General features: G+C 39.0%; 2 protein-coding genes across 25 annotated transcripts in view; one reads left to right on the top strand and one right to left on the bottom strand.

Annotated features, from left to right (window-relative positions):
- LOC101912757 (RCC1 and BTB domain-containing protein 2) overlaps positions 1-4,596 on the top strand; it is a 34,484-nt gene extending 29,888 nt beyond the window's left edge. For 21 of the 22 annotated variants that reach the window (XM_055801689.1, XM_055801691.1, XM_055801696.1 and 18 more), the window contains 2 exons: positions 417-547; positions 4,127-4,596. In XM_055801689.1, coding sequence (XP_055657664.1) covers positions 417-547; positions 4,127-4,267 — 272 coding nt within the window. In that variant the 3' untranslated portion in view covers positions 4,268-4,596. Of the gene's footprint in view, positions 1-416; positions 548-3,389; positions 3,916-4,126 lie in introns of those variants that run through there. The other variant, XM_027790724.2, reaches the window with a different exon arrangement.
- Positions 4,597-8,807: 4,211 nt separating this feature from the next.
- The window catches only part of RB1 (RB transcriptional corepressor 1), an 82,217-nt gene continuing 71,137 nt past the window's right edge, over positions 8,808-19,887 (bottom strand). For 2 of the 3 annotated variants that reach the window (XM_055801684.1, XM_055801687.1), the window contains 10 exons: positions 17,563-17,681; positions 16,988-17,133; positions 16,134-16,279; positions 15,461-15,565; positions 14,290-14,403; positions 14,032-14,198; positions 13,065-13,095; positions 12,571-12,713; positions 12,083-12,132; positions 8,808-10,798 (listed from right to left, as the gene is read on the bottom strand). In XM_055801684.1, coding sequence (XP_055657659.1) covers positions 10,725-10,798; positions 12,083-12,132; positions 12,571-12,713; positions 13,065-13,095; positions 14,032-14,198; positions 14,290-14,403; positions 15,461-15,565; positions 16,134-16,279; positions 16,988-17,133; positions 17,563-17,681 — 1,095 coding nt within the window. In that variant the 3' untranslated portion in view covers positions 8,808-10,724. Of the gene's footprint in view, positions 10,799-12,082; positions 12,133-12,570; positions 12,714-13,064; positions 13,096-14,031; positions 14,199-14,289; positions 14,404-15,460; positions 15,566-16,133; positions 16,280-16,987; positions 17,134-17,540; positions 17,682-19,887 lie in introns of those variants that run through there. The other variant, XM_055801685.1, reaches the window with a different exon arrangement.

Raw genomic sequence — 19,887 nt, 5'->3', positions numbered from 1 at the left:
AAAGATGAAAAGTGTTCAAAAAACTCCCTGTTTCTCATATTAAGGACTATTTTTTTCCTTAAAAAGGCAATAATGCCATCCTAAAACTTTTCTGTTTGAGTTGCTATGGTGATTTGATCATGATTGAAAAGGGAGCTGTTCCCCGCATGAATTTAAGAGGATGTTAGTCACTAACTGACACCTAGAATGAGATCCTATACAGTGAACAAGATGACGGAACACCTGCATGGTAATAAAAGGGTCCCTTACTGATATGTCTTTTGAGGACCTTTAAAAATGTACACATCATCTAGAGAGAAAAAAAATAGAACAGGTCTTTGATTAATTCAGCCTAAAACAATAAGGTAATTGATCAATTTGAAAAGAAATTGGTATGTTTTGCGCCAGGATAGTTAAAGCTGTGTGAATTTTCACAGGACTGCTGGATTTGGCAACACTGTATAGAGAAAACAGGTTGAAAAAGCTTTGCCAGCAAACGATCAAACAAGGCATTTGTGAAGAGAATGCCATTGCTCTTCTTTCCGCCGCTGTCAAGTATGAAGCTCAGGTAAGGAGGACTTCTCTTCAGACAAACAGTTGTTTTCTGAGAAATTAAACTGTTTAATATAAACATAACTGCATTTGACTGATGAGGCATGATTACCGCAATTTCCTGTTCTGGCTTCTCAGATGTTTGTTTTCCCCTCTTTAAGCTATAAAAAATTGCAGCTACTAGTGTTTTCTTCCTGACCTTTTGGCTTGCACCTGTGAGTCGGGACTCTTAATCTGCTTCCTGCCTTGTCATCTGGCACAGTTCAGCATGGCATACAAATTTATCATCGCCGTTTAGTTCTCCACCTTTGGATTTTGCGTTGCCCGTTCATTTCCGGAGTTCTCCACCTGATCATTTTGTCTGGTACAGTCATTCTGGTACCCCCCTTTACACAGGCAGTGGGAGAATTTCCCTGTAAAGTCCCTTCCTATTTAGGCTTGTGCTTATATTAAAAAAAAAAAAAAAAAAAAAAATCCACTTTTCCCATGTTGTTTACAACGAATCATACTGACATACAACAAATTACCTATTGTTATTCCTCTCCCTATATCCTGTCATCTGGTATGCCCTTGGGTCTGGAAAATTTCACTAGCACTCTACCTGTTACCAGTAGTACTGCAAGTGGTTTTTTTGTAAACAGACAAATACCTTAAAGTTTGCTTTTTTCAACTTCTTAGTGCTATACTGATTGTGGAAATAATGATGTGGTGGGTTTTATTATTCAAGAAATCTGCATATGTATTTGAAACTTAGTAGCTGTTGTTATAACTGAGCATCTTACTTGAGAAATCCTCATCTTTCTGTTCAAGACTTCTTCTGCTTTACAAGAATAAAACTAACATAGCCAAACAGAAGATTACCTATTAGAAAAGCCAAAATATGTAGTTGGTAACAATGTTTTTTAAAAATACTTGGTTTTTTCTTTTGCCTGGCCATGAAACGTAGGATGAAGTTTTAAAGGAGGAGAGGCTAGAAGTGTAATACAATGGATTGATAAACGGTTCCAGGTACAGGATGAAAGTGGAAAGAAGGGACTGAAACAAAACTGAGTTAAAGTTGCAGTAGTCTGTGCTGTGTGGAGGCCGTGTACTTAATGAGATGAACTTGTGTAGGAACTGCAGAGAGGAGGACAGAAGTCAGTGACTTTTGTGAACTGAAAGAGAAGGTATCGTTACATCAGTAGATGAGATTATCAGCTGCCAGTTTTAAGGCAGTTGTAACCACGGTATCAGTAATGGAAGGCATGAACAGTTGAGGCAAAGAGGAATAGTACTTTCAATGTGTTGTAGTGGTAGAAGCCGAGCGTATCAGGGAAGACCCAATGATTTTATTCTCCTAACAGCAGAAATTTTCATTAGAAGTTTACTCTGGAGTTTCTCCTCTTACAAGCTTTTCAACAGTTTTGAACATCTTCAAAGCAGAAGTACCTTTAGTTGCCCTGTGTCAGGTGAAGTAATTAAAGAGCAGTTAAAGATACATTTAGGTGTATTGTGAAATAGTAAAACTAGCCTGGACAAAGTACTAGAGTTTATATGGCTGAAATACCATTAAAGGGTTTGGCTAGATGACTAAACATACGTTACCCTCCTCTTCCTTCTATGATTCAGTGTTTTACTCTGTATACCTAGTATTATTTCAAAACATGCAACATTTTAACACTGTCATCAGATGATGGATTGGTTCAACTGTCCCAGGCACAGCGTGTGCCAAACTCAGGGCTGCATCGTTGCCCTCCTCCCTTCACCCACAGCTCGGGAAGGGGTATCGTAGAACTGCTTCAGAGAAAACGCAGCACAGTCTCTGTCTAAGGAATTGTGAAGTAAGCCTGGATCTTTTAGCATACTACATTAATACAGCAGAAATCTGTTTGAGAACCACGTGCAGTATATCAGCACTTTGGTAGAAAACTGTTCAAAGAAAGATTATGAAAGAGGCCTAGTATTCTGGAAGTTTGAAAAGACAGAATTGGGGGGGGTTTTTTTGTCATTAAATGTGAAAACTGGAAATGAAAGATTATAGTGCTGTGTCATCTGCCATTAACATATCAAATAAACTGAAGACTGACTTAGCTGCTATATGCATGTTAGGACTAAAAATTCTTGAAAATATTTTGTCCTATCCTCAGAAAATACAAAGAGTTGCTGCTACAAGTCATTTGCTGTAGTGTGTATCACAAATATGCTTTAAAATTTTAGATTGATCATCTTCCATGTAACAGAATTAAAAGCCAGTATTTCTTGAAACTGCAAAATTAGTGACCAGGATTTTATGGTATCTATGGTTCTCTTCATAGATCAGTACCAGAAAAGGCAGCTGCTATTCATTTTTAGTGTAAAAATTTACACATTGACTGTAAAACAACCCAGGTTCTGGCAGTAGCATTTCAGAGGTCTGCTGAAACTTAAGCTGTCACTGTCTTTGATAGTCTACAATTTTTATTTCTTCTTCTTATTCTCATTCCTTTTCTTGCTTTTCCAGTATTTTGATGAGAGATACAATGTACTTCTATGCATTGTTGCTATCTTATTTCTTTTTAAAGGATATTTTATGCTGCTTGGCCTCTCTTAAAGCTTTAGCTGCATCTTGACAGGGGCAATAGACTTGAAACATTCAATCTAAGGAAAAGGTTTCAAAGGGAAATGTAAAGCTATTCTGCTAAATTGCTTTCTATTATTAATCCCTGACTGCAATGTTTACGTAGTTAACATAGAATGAAACTGGTGTGGAATGAGAGACCTCTTTCTACTGTAACCCTTGAAGAGTTTATATATCATGCATCATACTGCCAATTGAGATTTGTCTTGCTGCTGGCTCCAGCTCTGCTTGCTGCAGAAAGTAATTAATTTTCCTTTAACAGCAAGCTGTTGCATAAGAACCGGCTACAGGGGATTGACCCAGTGCATGGAGAGAAGGATTGCCGCTGTTGTGAGGAATGCGAGTGGGCAGAATTGGCTGTGTGAAGTCATGGTTGTACGGCTTAACGGCTTGTACCTATCCTGTGCTGAACATGTGAACATCCTGTTATAGCAAGACTGGGACAAGACAGAATCATTTTTGCTATTTTGGATTCCCAGTTCCTAGACAGGGGGACACAATTCCTAGGTTTGCCACAGAAGACACACGTATCCCCACATCCAGTTTGTGTTCAGCAAGCGTCACGCAATATTACATCATGTTTTGCTTTTATTTTCAGCAAGACTAGGGTATCTGCTGTTTTTTACAAGACCACTACTGAATTCAGTGCAGGAAGGAAAAGGAAAGAGTTACTGATGCGCTAGTGGTTGTATGTTGGGAAAGTTGATGGGTTCACTTATACTAATAACTTTTCTAACGAGCTCAGTAAATGTGATGGAGTCATATAGTTGATTTAGATGGCTGCTACTCTTCCCCCCCCCCCCCCCCCCCCGAGGTGGTTTATTGAATAGTTTGTACTAACAAATTTCATCATTATTTGTGATCTGAAGGGGATTGGTAATGTGAACAATCTGGTGGTATACTCTCTGCTAATTAAATGACAGATGTGAAACAGAAAAGTAAAAATAGTAAGTTTCCTACCAGTCATTCATATTACAAGTTAACTCCATTTGTTCCTAGGACTTGGAAGAATTCTGCTTCAGATTTTGTATAAACCATTTAACTGTTGTCACACAAACTCAAGGCTTTGCAGAAATGGACCATGACCTCCTGAAAAACTTCATTAGCAAAGCAAGCAGAGTGGGAGCATTCAGAAACTGAAGTCTGACTACCACCAAGCTGCAGAGCATGTCCTCTTCCGTCCTAGAAATACTTGTCCTTTGGAGAGCTTATCCATGGTCAGAATGTGCAAAGGTTTGGAAAGACAGACTGTGTCCATCAGCTTAGGAAATGCGTAAAAGTCCACTAACATATAGGTTCTGTAAGGATGGCTACAGCATAGGTGTACGGTGGGAGTTCATTGCCAACAGTCAGAATTTAACAGCAGGAGTCTAATGCAGTAACAAGACTTTTGCACTTGGTCAAGTAATCTAAGCTATCATTATCTTCTCTGTCTGTTTTGAAGCTTTTGGGTTTTTTCTTTTTTTTTTTTTTTTTTAAACAATCTGCATTTGGATTTTATGGGAGAGTGACCTGTGTGCTGCTGAAACTTCCTTAGTATACTTCCATCACCAAACTAAGTTAATATGCCAGTGGGCTTCTTTTTGCCTGGTTTATCATCCAATGAAGATACAAACTTGGTTTTCTGAACATATGATAAAGTAATATAAATTCTTTAGGATGAGAGGCTTTCTGATTAGTAAGAGAACATGTCTTGGTGTTTATTTGGAGAGTAAATACATCAGCCATTAAGTGTTTCAACTGGATATTACGTTTTTGCATTCCTGGTGCTTATGTCCATTGTTCTAGACAGAATGAAAAGATTCTTACTTTCCATTACATGAAGCATGTTCCCTGGCACCCCAGTGGGCCAGGAAGCATTCACAGTATTTTTTCTGGACTTGAATTATTGTGCTATGTGTTTTGGTACTGAGAGAACCATCTGGTCGCTTGTTACCGACAAAATGAAGCCCAAAGAAAATCTCAAGGGAAGGGAAGTTCCACTTGAAGTTTGTTAATTCCTGTCTTACTATCGATCCTCGGATAGATCATCTTAAGATAAATGGAGAAAAAGATAGTTCTGAAGTGGTAAAATGGGTCTTACAATTAAATCCAAGAGTGACACTCAGTCTTTTTCACAAGGCAATAAGGACACCTTGTCCAAATGCATTGTTTCAAGTTCTTCGGTCAGTGCCATGAGGCAGGCCTGTTTGAGGTGAGAGGAGTTGCCGTCCAGACACGTCGCTCTCATCACTGATCACTGAGGGCACCAGATGGCTGAGGTAGAGTAGACTAATTTCTGACCGACTCTGTTATGGTGAAGCCACACCTAGCGTGGCACGGAGGGAGGTTTGCCCCATTGCAGAATATGCTGAGCTCATGAAGCACGCACTTGAATTTTCTAATAGGCGTTGAATTAACCCTGAGAAATTACTACTTTTTTAAAAATTTTGACTGGGTGAAGTGGCTTTAAGTGCCCTTTGTAGTATTTTACAATGGAGGTGGCAAGAAGCTGGATGACCAGGCTCAGTACACTAATATAGTTAGTCATGCGACCTTCCTTCAGATCCTTGCCACACTACAGAATTCTTCGATACTTTTTCTTTTAATCCTCAAAATGTCTTTTCGAATTCCCGTAAATGACTGCGGCCTCATTTCTAAAGTAGAAATAACTGTCCTTTTTTTATACTGGAGGATCATTTCTCAAACAATCCTGTTCCTTAAGGAGAAGGAAGAGAAGCACATTCTCAGAGAACAAGGTGAGAATTAGTAGGTAGTGCCTCTCTTCACATCAGTCCCTGCAGTGTGAGTGGAAGGGTGAGGCATGCAGGGAGCAGAATTTGCTTAGGAAGAGGGCCATAAGCAAATTATTTTGGAAACGCTGTGGTTAAAAAATTACTTCTCTTTGAGATGTGCCGCAGACTCTCACTAGAAATAAACTGGATCATCTACTTCTAACAAGTGTGTCCTGCCACCCCCTTGGTGATTAGTACCACTTCCTCCAGCAGCACAAGTCCATACTTCAGCAGCTGTGTCAGTATTTTGTATTCAAACAGAACTGGTCAAAAACTTTCCAGTACATAATGCAGTTTCATCAAAACCACAGCTTCGCTGGGGCCTGAGATCAGTTTTGATACGTTTGTGTTGAAAAGCACGACTCTGGCACACAGAGAGGTTAATGTAGACAGTAACGCAGTATCAGGGTAGGGCATGACTTGCCTGCAAACCCTGTATGATACAGCCCAGCAGTAATCACACTGAAAGCACAGACACCCGTACTTCTATGTAAGCCAAGGCTGGGTAATTCCAGATGCTTTGGTTAAGCCAGGGATGACTGGAGTGAACTCTGCTTCTTTCGGCTCTGGGCACAAAAGCTACCAGGTTCACCTGCCAGCATTTTCTTAGCCCCAGCAGCGCACTTAGAGGGTGTACTGCCAAAGCCCAGCCTCTGGGTAGCGGCTCGTACTGGATCCTGCCCCACGTGCACGGCGCTGCGCTGGCACGCAGCCAGCCTTGCTAGGAAATGGAGCCAGCTGGGCACCCGTGCCATGCGTAACAGCCTTGCGGTCACGCCGGCCCTCCCAAGCAATGTACTATAAAAGGCCTCTCCAACTCTTTCTGTTGCTTTACTTAAAGAACCAATCCAAAACTGTCAATGTGAAATAATCGTTTTAAACTCGCTATCTGATCAAAAATGTTCTCTGCTCAATGAAGAGCCTGGCTCCCTGGAGACACCGCTCCACGGAGTGATAGTGCTGGGGAGTGATACAGCTCTTCTAAGCTGCCTCAAGTTCCTAACACAGTAATTCAACAACTACTGTAGTCAAAATGGCATGCTTTCTTAGCAAGGCATTTTTGACTTCGTATAACCAATGGTGCCCTTTTTTTTCCCCCCCAATTCATTTCTTTCCTGTTCATAATTTCCAACCTACTGTGCAATTTCAGAGTAATTGACAAAGCCTGTAATGTTGAGGAAAAAGCTTCTCTGGACTGAATGAGGGTGGTTCTAAAGATCCCCTGTGTCAGTGCTGGCTTTTATTCATGCTATATGTATCATCTAACCTGGATGTGATAGTATTACGTTCATAGAGGCACTTATTTATTTAATTTTTTAAACTTTCATTGCATGCACTTTCCTTGGCACTTAAAGGTCAATGTTTAAAAAAAAACATACTGGCTTAGGTGGTTAAATGTGGATACCTGTATATAAATATGTGCTTGAAACCTGATCGCAGGACATTTTAGAAGAAATTAGGCATGCATTTTACCATTGTGAGATGGTCTGCAACAAACTTAAGTTTGTGGATCTTGCAGGTTAAACACTTAAAAGTATTTAAGTATGTGTAAAACTGTTCTAGGACATCACAGACAAAAAGGTATTCATTAAAAAGTGAAAATAATGTCAAGTGTAAACTCATCTGGGGTTTAAACAGAGGGACGTTCCACTTTGCAGAAAGGGAACCAGGTGGGTAACTTTCTGAATCAAATGGCATTTGAAAGAAAAAGAAATTACAGGAATAGGGTCATTTAAAGCTTCTCTTAAGTTACTGAAGCTAAGAGCCAGCATTGTATTGTCATCTAGTACCTACCCCTAGAGTTCTGTTACAATGCCTGATAACTATGTAAACTGCTGGGTGTATATGATCTGAACAATTTCTGTGGGGTTTTCCTCATAAGACAAAGCATTTATTTACTCTATAGAGACAGGACTCATTGGCTATTGCCTAATGATGTAGAACGTTTACAACCTGAACATAAAACTATGTTTTCATTTCCTGTTTCTTTATAAACTTGCCTGGTTTTAACAGACCATTAATAAAAATGCTGTAATATTTAAAAAGTACGAGTGGAAGTTTTTTCCTTCCTTTTCAGTAAGTGATGCTTGTAAACAGAATTGACTGCTTAGTAGCGTGGGGGGAAAAGAGAGATAAAACATATTTCAGAGAGATAGTTTGAAGACTATTTGTGTTCTTGAGGAAGTAACTGCCACCAGATAAAGCATTTGTATGCAGAATGAAAACTGAGACAAAAAAAAAAAAGCTGGAGAATTTGCATAAGTGTATTTCCACCTTTCAAAGAAATTAATGCCCTTGTGACTTAATTACTAAAACCATCCTCAAAACACCAATAATTGTTTCTGAAGCAAACACAGCCATCATCATCTTCAGCTGTTTCACATTTGACACAGGTTATCTTCCTCCAGCCACTCGTGCACTTCAAAAGACGCAGTTTACACATTCCCTGCATCTGTTCAGGTACCTGTGAGGAACTCGCTATTTACTACAGCCTCTCTGGACCAGCACTGCGTAATACCCTATTATGAAAAGCAGGGTGGTGAAATGATGGGAACACTTCTAAATGCAGGCACCAGCTTCTCTGCGGGACTGCCTGATGCGCCTCCACGAGGGCTGTGCCAGCGACCCAGACCATGATAGGGGCCTGCATCAGCCAGAAGCATTACCAGTGGTGACCCTGAAACAAAAGCCCTGGTGAGAACAACATTTCCAGAATGTCCTATGGACACTCCTGAAGGTAACTGCAAGCCCAACCTGGACCTCTGCACCAAGAGGGAATTACTGGAGATGGAGTGACCTCTGCTTGTACCAAGCTGCTGAATCCTGGTGGAAGTATGACAGAAGGACCTCATTACCATATGACGTCACCTTCTCTCTAATAAAAGAAAACTACTACCAACTATAAATCTTTTTAAAGCTATTTTATTTACCTTGAAAGGAAACTGATTAGTTGTATAAAACATTATCATACGTTTGTTGTAAAGCCTTCCATCTGTTTGAACAAAAAAAAAAAAATACATTGTCACAGTAAAATAATAAATCTTGTTTAGGTACTAGACTCCGTAATGTCACCCCTGTAGCTAAAGGATCATGGAAGAACTTCAACTGCTGTAACAGAGCTTATGGTCAGTGTACCTTAATGTTAACATATATTCTGTCTGTAAAACTCTGCAAAAAGTGAAAAAATAAAACAAGGTACTCTTAACACTTCTGTACATGTTGCAGGAGGAAAGTTGAAGCCATACAGAGACTAAAAAAATATTTTTATTTTAAAATTCACTGACAAATCAAGTGTGCTGCTTGTCGATATTTTAGTAGCTCTAGGATTAGCTCCCATTCAACACAAGACATGGTCTTTAAAATGTACTACTGTGAGTATTCTAGGATCAGCTAAACAATTTCTAAATAAGCTACCCAGAGAAGACTTCGTTTTAAAATGTTTGTGTAATGAATAAATGGCATGCTCTTCTACTATAACTGTTTTAAGTAGCTGCATAAGCTAAAATTCATAAAAATGTGTAATTTTAAAGCAAGACTAAATTTGTTTATTTATGTTTTAATCCACTGGAAGTAAAACATGTGCTTTCCTTAACAGGCTATTTTGTAAACACTTGCCTTTGCAAGAAAAATTCCAGTATCTGGAATCAGTAACTTAGAAATACATAAGATGAAAAGGGTTTGGGGTTTGGTTTTTTTTGCTAGTTGCCAAGAGTTCACAAGTTGCCTATTTAAACTCTGCCTTTTCAGTAAAATAAGGCAGACTGATTTTTCCTAGTGTGAGCTCATCAAGTTCAGCTTTTGTGCAGACGCTGCAGTAAGGCCAATGGGAAAGGCCCTGTGCTTTTACAGACCAGGCTACTCTTACCTGGAACCCAACTGGAGCCACCCAGCTTTCAGCTACAGGAAGGAGGTTTGGTGCCTGTTCCTCAAGGTGTTTGGATCGGCTACAGCAGTTAGGTGAAAATTGGAAGAAATCAAGACCATTCTGCATAAATAGAATTTTGAAATCTTGCGCGTACGAGGTGGGATTTAGGGTTGGGGTTCTTTCTTTTGTCTTTTAAAATAATTGAGATCTTCAAAGATAAGAAAGTGCACATAAGGTACTCTGCACATGAGAAGAAGCTTCGGCTTCTGGAAAGATTCTCTGTGGGATTCATATTCCATGAAATTCAAGCTGATGGACAGTGGCCCTCTAAAAGGCCACTGGGGTGAGAGCTGGGGAAGGAAAACTACAGGACGCTAAGTATTGGTTTCAGTAGTATGACTACATAATGAGTTCACTTTGAATTCAGGCTGTACTTGTCATGTGAGGCCCTGACTCCACGAGGCCTACGACTCCTATGCAGTTTAAGGTAGTGGGAATTTGATGCGCTAATTATATACAGAGACAGAAATCTTTGCAGTATCTGGCCCCTCGTTTTCAAAATTTGCAAGTAATGAAAATCTAGAAATGAAATCTAAGAAACAAAATTAGTGCATTTCAAATCATTCTAGCTAACATCTTGTCTTTAGACAGACAAATTCAATCCACGTAGACTGAATTGGCCTAAATCAGTAATGTTGCAATAGGAAACTAAGACACCTTCCAAGTCTGTTTTTTAAATCCTCAAAAAAAATATAAATTAAATTCAGTGGCTTACATTGTATATATGCTACATCATAAGGCAAAGTATCATGAAAACCATTTAAAAATTTTAAAAGTCCAAATGCTTTCAACTAGCAGTTCAGCATAAAAAGCAACTAAAAAAGCAATTCCATTAATAGCGGCTGTAAAACAAAATCTTAGAGGGCCTGCAGTGCAGCCCCTGGTCCTGAGAAGAATCTCACTTTTCTTCACTGGCTGAGGTATCATTTCCATCATTCAGTTTCTGTTTTTGCATTCTTGTTCGAGTAGATGCTAAAAAAAAAAAAAAAAAAATAAACAAACCCCACAAAACAAACAAAAAAGAAATACTTTCTTCAGAATTACTTTGAATGTGATTATTGTAAAAATTTGTAATGGCGCGAGGAATAGAAGTACACCATTTAAATAAAAAAAATCCTCATTTTAAAATAAACACATAATTCTGAGTTGCTTCAGCAATTCTTGTTCAGTCTCACACATCTTAAGAAATTCATTCCACCTGTTCACTCAAGTTGTCACTGCTTCCGTACCCTCACTTGGTCTGTTTTCACCCTCAAGGTGGGCAGATGGACTGCATCACGTAGGGATCTCGTGGGCTCAGCCCAGGCAGATGCCGCGGGCTGAGCAGTCCCTGCATCCCAGAGCCCACCTGCCCAGGAAATGCCCTTTCCCCACACTAACACAACAGGACATGTGACAGAACACCCCCTCCTCCTGACCTCTGCCACGAGTAAACACTGAAACATCTCCCCTACCCTAAAACAAACAACGCGTGCCTGGATCCGTACTTATACCTATCTTGATGAGCAAACAATTGCTAAGTAAGAATTTTTAATGAGCAACTCTGCTCAGCTACAGAGCTCAGATTCCACCAGCGAGTGAGAATGCCTGGTCAGACCAAGCGTGTTCCTTCTCAGGAGTGGAAAATGCAACTCAGAAGTGGGAATGGGGCTGTTTTGCCTTTCATGAGCCACATTTGAGTTTCGTTTGAGAAACAGAAAAGTGATCCTATAAAATCTGAAAGAAATGCTGATCCACAGTAGAAGAAAAAGCAGTCTCAGGCATTTTAGTATAAAAGACAGCAAAGCAACACACACAATTACGTACAATTTTCCTGTGTATATAATTTTCCTTTACTATGCCATAATTGCCTGAAAAGGTGCTACGGCCCACTAAATGCTGCTGCAATTTCCACTGATTTCTACCTGTGAGCTCTCAGCTAAGGGTCTGTCATGACAACAAATGGAAAGCCTTGGCATGCACTGAATTCCGTTTCAAGAATTCCAGCGTTTAGGAAGAATGTGTCATGCTCATTTTCTTATTCACATGTAATACAGCATCGTCTGTGCTGCTGTGCCATTTAACATCCTCAAAAAGGCTTCTGAGGATTTCCATTTTATAATCTGCTTTCTCAAGATTAAATGGAACAAGTACAAAGAACTAAGCAAATTACCAAAATGACATCAGTGGTGAGGGATGTTTTTATCTGAGTGAGCACAAACTGCTTTATGCAAGGCACTCACTGCTGTGCAGATAATGAAAAAAAATAGTACTCACTCATTTCTGCAAGCTTTTGTTGGAACTTGGATTCCTGGGGTAGGTGTTTGCTGCAGACAGAAAGCATATGATTAAGCAGAAGTTAAAACCTTTTTATTCTCATAACCTAACTTTAAATCAAGGTTAGTTCAATTCAGTGCTATCGCCTCTTACAAAGATGCAAACTCTTTTTTCATCCACACAAAATTCAAGAGTTGCTGATTTCTCATGTCTTAGATTTGGTTTTTGATTTTTAAAAGACTGACTAAAGACAACAAGATGGTTAAGCGCTCAGCTGTAACACTGGGATGCTGGATATATAAGCACTGAAAATCATCCTTGCTTCTGAGACCAAAGCATCTAATTGAGAAGCATTATGCTACCATCCCTCACGTAACGTATTTACTGAAGTTCACAAATGAACAGAAGTTAGGATGTCAGGAAAAAGTTGAAGGCCCCGAGAACCAAATATATGTAAGATCAGTGAAAAGCCAAGAACAATTTCTCACCTTCCATCTGCTTCGTCTTGTCCTTCTATATCAAAGCGCAGCCTCTTCAGTGGCTTAGGAGCAGCACTTACTTCTGCGCTGCGTTTTAGCTGGCAGTCACTGTTGCATACCATCTGGTTTATTTTTTGAAACTTTTCAGAAGTCTGAAATGACAAGAAAATAAGGAAAGAATTTCCTATAAATCCTGAAACTGCTCAAACTTTCCAGATTATCCACTAAAAAAATTAGGAGTCCTAAAACTCTGTGGCTTAAGAACTCTATTTTCTGTCAAAACAACTAAAATAAAATGCAAAACATATTAAAAGTGAAGTCTACATATTTTTTTGAAAGGAGTTAACAGAACACCCCTGTAATCTTTGTGCGTGCAGATTCCATAAAACAATACATTAATTTAGAGGCACTCACTGGCCAGTTCTACAGGTGTCAGCAAGCTCTCCCATTCCTCCGAAAGTTACATGCATTCAAGACCAGACATTAAAAATGTTAAAACTCACCCCAAATGATTCACCAATTGACACCAAAATTCTGCCAAATGAAGAAGAGAAATGTTTAAGATTAAGCTACATTTAACAATGACAGAAGCATCCACTGATTTGCACAGCTTATCAAAGTTAACACAGTCTTCCTCCCTCTCTGCATTAACAGTGCAAACCCACACTACGCTTTGTTGTGTTGGGAGCATTTACGTTTCTATTCAGGCCAGTGAATGCTGAATCACCAAATCAGCCGTACCATATAGACAGAAAAGAAACTGTGGCTTGATAGAATCAGAGGCACTCGCAGTCCGTCTCTTATCAGCAGGAAGACACTTCAGTGCTGGGTACCCAGATAATCATCCTCTCATCTTTACCTTTAAGTGTTTGCTCATCAAAACCGTGTGGGACTTCAATATAAAAAATAAAATAATATTTTAACTTTTGTACACAGTGGGCCAGGTGCAATGGGACTCACTTGATCCTAGTTTGAAAAGTCCGCTGGAAACTGGCACATTTGCTGTCATCCTCGCCTGCTAAGAACTAGCAACCAGCAGTTTGAAATGTTCTGCGCAGTCAACTAAATGCTCTGGACCATTTTGTTCCAAAAAAGTATGTTCTCTTTAAACAAGTGTACAAAGCTCATCTATGTTTTTCAGGAGTGTGATCCAGAGTCAAAGCCAACAACATTTAAGCACCTAGGTCAGAAAACCCCTCTTGGATGTGACTATTCAAAAAAAAAGAAAAGGAAAAAAAAAAGAAAAAAAAAAAAAAAAAGAAAAACTCCTTGAGCACACTGACTAAACTGAAACAGAGAAGTGCTCAAATATGAATAAAGATTCCAAATACAGGACACAAACTTTTAACCAGAAAAGATTTAACCACCACAGACCACTGGCAAACTAGACTGTGTGGATTTCTTTTTGCTTCCACTAAAATCCCCTAAATACCTTTAATTTACTCAAAGAAATGCCTGTCAACAACCTACCTAGACCTTGGAGTCATCTTTGTGGGCGACTGAAACCCATCAGAGAATTTGTATGGGCTCTTCAAGGGCGAGATGTAGATGTTATTGCCAGCAGGGACACGCCGAGGCGAGTTGGAAAACTGGTAAGGGCTCCGAGGAATGTGTGGGATAGGTGACAGAGTGGGAGGCTATAAAAGTAATAAAATAATCACAAGGTTTTACTGTCTCTATATTCCTAGTCTATTAAATAATGAATACGGAACACAGCTAACAGCTTACCCTGTTGGAGGCATACTGCAATATGTTTGTTTTCAGCTTCTGCATAAACACTAAGTTGTAGAAGACTATAATGGAGTCATACTTTTCTTCCCTGATAAGAACACGTTTGAAAGTCTACATAGGGTGAGAAAATCATACACAGATTTAAAAAAAAGATAAAAAAAATTTACATTTGACAAACTCATAAAGCCATTCATGAAGTCTGTGTTAGATAACAGCTAAAATGGCACGTGTATTGTATGCGAGCCATTTTAACTACTATTTAGAACTGTTCTAAATTGTTGGGGTTTTTTCCTAGTGTGTATGAACAGCAGCAGAAAAATATACTTAATTAACTGGCACAGCCCCTTAGTGCAAACAGTTCATCAGTACTTTATCAACATTTTCCAGATTTAAGCTCCATTTACTTCCACACACACAACTGTCAAAAAAAGGCTTCCCTACTCTGCATGCCTTGGAAGGCTAAAAAAAATCATTACTGAACTGCTGTGGCTAAAATAATTCTTTACACATTTGGAGACAAAAGTCTGGAGTTTAGCCAAGGTGCACAAACACACTATAAGAAATTCTGTTACTAAAAGGATGCCCACGGTTCAGTTAACTGTTTGGTGAGCTTTTTTTCTGTTGATTTAATCACTGTTTTGTGCAAAAGTTTAAGTACAGTAAGGCCCTTAACAAAGAAAGGAACTTCTTAATGTTAGAATTAAGACTGGAACACCTATTTGATATATAACCTTACATGTCTATTTGATATCCAACCACATTTCTATTGAAAGCTGCTACAGAAAGTTATCTGCTTCTCTCCCCTTAATGCTCCATGGAAGTAGGTAACTCTTAAAGAAACTTGGGTTGCTTTTGAAAATCCTGTTGGCTCTAGACCCAAGCCTTTCATCTAGTCTCCAAATAGAATCATAAACCATTATTTAGTATCTTAAAGTAAAAAGGTGGAATGAAGTCTACTTTCTGAGGAAAGTTACCAAACTATTTGTGCGAGATGTTTAAAGACACATTTAGTATTAGAGCCAGTTTCCTCCTCCACAAAACAGAGATGCAGTGAAGCAGAAGTTTTCTTTTGTATGGTCAAGTGTAGTTTGGTTTGGTTTGGTTTAGACAGAGAAATAACGAGTTTATTACATTTTTATGGAGGGATAATGTTAAACAATTTCCATACCTCTTGATTTGTGTTGGGGAGCTCCTTGTATGCCGAAACTATTATTTTAAATCTAAGATCTACATTCTTTACTTTGCATATGCCATACATGGAACACATCATGATCTATTAAAGAAACAAGACAAGACAACTAGAAATGCAGAAAATTAATTCAGCTTCTTCATTTCAAGTCAAGAAATCAATTAATGAGCTTTCTACTACTGGCTGTGCTCTAGAAACTAGCATGCAAGGTAACTTCGTAAGAACTTCCAGAATACAACTACTGTTCACTCCATTTCTATATGACAATCAACTAATTTGAGCTGGTAATATCGTCTCGAACTCATCTCACACGTTGCCGTTTTAGGGTAGAATAGCAATACATTTATCAGCCACACATGTTGTCTTCCCAAAGAAAATCAGTATTTTCTTACGTAAATTATTAGAAGATTTGGTGTGTCTTCACTATTCTGAAAATAGCTGTAAATGGTGTTTGAAGATCCCAAAGTAAGTAACTGCCAGTACTTTAAAAAACCTGAGATGATAGACTTCACTCTAAATTAGTTTTTCCTTTGAGTGATCAATACAGAGATAAAAACTCAGAAGACAACTTCTAATGGCTAACAAACACATAAGGAACTTTTTGTTCAGGAGAGTCTTTTTAAACTTTTTAAAACGTTTTTGTTAATGTTACCTGGTCCAAGTGCCTGTCTCTCATAAGCTCATACTCATTCTGCAGTGTGTGCTGGAAGAGGGTCCAGATCAAGGGTTCCAGGTCAGGATGTTCAGAGAGAAGCCGAAAGAACAGGGTACGCAGTCGTAGATACGCCAGTAGATACACTTCAGAAACAGAAAAAATACCAAACTGAATTGTAATAATAGAGGTAAACAAAATAAAAGGAACATGATGAAGGATGGACAGCAGCTGGACGTGAACCATCTCCCAATACAAAAACTATAAGCCATCAAATGAAGGTAGTAAAAGCCAGGTTCAAAACAAATGAGAAAGATTCTTCATACAACAGCCAGCGGACCCACAAAGCCCACACCAAACAATACTGCACATATTTATCTACGTTGATTCCAAAAGAGTCTGAGGAAGCATTTGGAACATGAATCTACTGAGAGTTACTAAGCAGACACGTCGCAAAATGCTCAGGAAAAACCCTGAGTTGGAGAAAGTCAGAGCTCGGGAAAGATTCAGGGGAAGCACCACATATGCTTGCCCAATTCTTAAGCTTCCCATGAGGTCTATTTATGATCACTGCTGGAAAAAGGATGCTATAACAGAAGAACTCTCCACCTGAGCCCACATGGCTATTCTTACAATCAGTAAGTTAGTTTTCAGTTTGAACTTGCAGTGTGTAGAGTGTACGCATTAACTTGCTGGCACTGTTTTACTGTTTCTTCCAGAGGCAGCTGAGGGTTTGCATTGTGTTTACTACAGATTCTACAATAATCTCTTAAGAAATACTGAGCTCCAAAACCCAAAAAGAATCTCTAACAAGAGAGAACTTCATAACTTCAGCAGGTACAGAAGCAACAAACCTTTTTTGTAGAACAGAGAGAGGGAGGTAGATTTCTGTGGTTTCTGTGTTTGGGGGGTCACACCTGGTGGAGCATCTGGAGTGGAAGTAGCACTTAAAGGAGGTCCAGATGCTTTCTTCTTAGGAGATCTCACAGGAGAAAGATAGCTGGAGATTCAACATACATTAAGCATTTAACATCACAGGTTAAAGGAACAATTGTCTATGAATAGTACTTGCAGGAACTCTTCCCTCTTCCCCCATAAGAAGAAATTAATTTCTACTGTAACCTGTTATTCCCTTATCAGGAATTAAACATTCAGGTTCTTGATTAAATACCTGATATAGGGACTTACTTATTCCTAGGCAAGAAAGGCAACAATTTGCAATTACAAGTTTGATAGGGCTTGGAAAAAAATATTTCAGAATTTGATTTAGTGAAATGTACATGTGTAACAAGCAGCAGCAAATACAACAGTTCAACATAACCTAAGCACCAAGCTTAACAAGTACAAAAACAGAATACAAGTGGATTTAATGATTAAGGGTGATATTAACTTCACATTTTACCAGACCTCAAGCATGCATAGCACTCACAGGTCTGCTGCGGTGTGATTATGTTGGAGAGGCAGATTAAGAGTGGAAGTGGGCTCAGGCTGGTCAGTTTGGCCTTCTCGTTCTTTTGACTGCTTGATTAGATCAAACAGAGGTGACCCCTAGAAAAATGACAGTAACAGTACATTGTACTGAGAACAGACAACGACATTGTATGGATTTTGTTCCTTCTCTAAAAACAACCCCCAAAATATGAGCCTAAACAGAAGATTAATGCTTTGAAATACTTCAGAACACTCACATTTTGCCAGAAAAAATTAAACTGTCTGACAAACTCTAACAAATTAAAATTCTAATCTACATTTTAAATACACCAAACGATTTCTATTTCAACAACACTTCATTAGATACAGACTAACTGTTGAGACACAGTTGTGTTCTAGAGTCTCTCATTACTCCCTATTAAATAGCCATTCCTGAAAAGAAAAGCAAACAATACAAGACAATACATAAATAGTCATATTTCAAAAAAACCCTGAAATACACACATACGCACACAAAAAAAACAAAACCCCAAAACCCCAACCAACCTGCTGGTGACTGAAAGTTCCTGCTATACCTAGTGTCAATCCATTTCTCCTACAACATCTACCCAATATTTTACATACAATGACATACGAACCATGGTCATAACTCATCTAACTGCACCTGGGACTATTTCAGTCTCTGCAGTATCATGTTCTAGATCTATCTCTGCCAAGAGTTACAGTCTGTTTGAATACATTTAAGTGTCTGCCCTCACGCCCAAACACAAAAAAAAACCATTTTGATTTTAGGTCAATTATCAGTACTTTAGGCAAGGCAGCTGGAACAAGTGTGACCCTACTAAGATGCAGATGCAGAGAGGATGTAAGCGGAATGGAGAAGCTTCTGGCTGAAGCAACGTTAGTACTACTGCTGATGTTAGTAATAAAGAGCACGCTTGCAGAAACAAGATCTCGGGCTTTTGCTGCTTACGCGTCACGTACAAAACGGAATTATGCTGACACAGCAAGAGTGCATGGGAAAATATTTTGGCACCATATTTATAATTAATTTTGAGAAGTCAGAGTTGCTGGCTTCTGGGTTTTTTTGTTTTCTTTATACAGGCAACTCATCCTTGAGCACAATGTTGCCTTCTAACCACGCAGCATCAGTACTCCAGAAGCAACACAAGAACACTTCGTTAGCAAATACCCGCATTTTCAGGGGGAAAGCAGTATCCGTAAGACTGGGAATGAGGTGAGCAAAACCAGACATTCAGCATTTTCCTCCAGATGATCCTCCAAAACACAGCAGTAAAATTAATCAGCTCAGCACTTTGTACATAAAGCATCGTCCAATTGTACAAGGTCTATTTGATCCTACAAATGCATGTTACTAATTAAAATATGATAGCACAGATGACAAATCCATAGCTACAATGATAAACAGCAGAGCACACATGTAAAGCGACCTGCATCACCAGGCTAAGGCAGTAAGAAAAGGCCTAGTAAAAGTAGACAAGATTTACTAGAATTAAAACTAGCATTAAGGCTTTCCTCATTTACACGTATTTCTAAAACAAGAACAACTTTTCTCTGAAGTGCATCAACTAAAAATTCACAGCAACAAGATGAGAGAGATATGAGATTTAAAATCTTTCACACTGTGCAATTTTTAAATTACTATTTTGGCAATACTGGAGCTATATCTTCTATAATAGAAAAAAAATAGTTAATGACTCATAACCACACAGTTATTTCTCCATCATCTCTCAACCAGATTAGCTCTTGAGCTGGTTTGCATCATCCTTCCCTGTACTTAGCAGTGCCTGCACTTCTCACTTGTTTCTTTCAGTGCTGCCCTTGCTGGAAATGCAGACAAGACCGTCTCCATTTCTCATTCTTCCGGCCACTTGGCCTCTTCCTTTTTATTATTCCCATCAGCATTTCACTATGCTCTGAAGAACCGAAGCTTCTTTCCTAGAGCATTCGCTAATTCGTTGCTGAAACACCACTTGATTCCTTGACTAAGAGTGAATCCTAATTCATTCAGTTCACATTTTAGCTATTAATGATTGGGAAAGTATTGTTTCTAATGAAGCATTAGTAATAGGAAAAGGGGTTGATAAAGGGGAATGAAAGGTCAAGAAAGAAGCAGAAGTTATATTTTTGAAGTTACCGTTTGAAACCAGCAGTTCCTGGTCCTCTCAACCCTGCTCCAATTTTCACTACCCAGAGTGTGATTTCATTAGATAAGATGAGGGGACACAGCAGCTTGCTACCTACGGAAGGGACCTGCCTACCTTTGCATCATTTCCACTCCTCCTCTTCTACTTGCCAGCCT

Source organism: Falco peregrinus, chromosome 4 (assembly GCF_023634155.1).
Source record: "Falco peregrinus isolate bFalPer1 chromosome 4, bFalPer1.pri, whole genome shotgun sequence".
NCBI lineage: Eukaryota > Metazoa > Chordata > Aves > Falconiformes > Falconidae > Falco > Falco peregrinus.
Note: the sequence above shows the minus strand (reverse complement) of the source record. Positions and strands in the feature narration are given on the sequence as shown.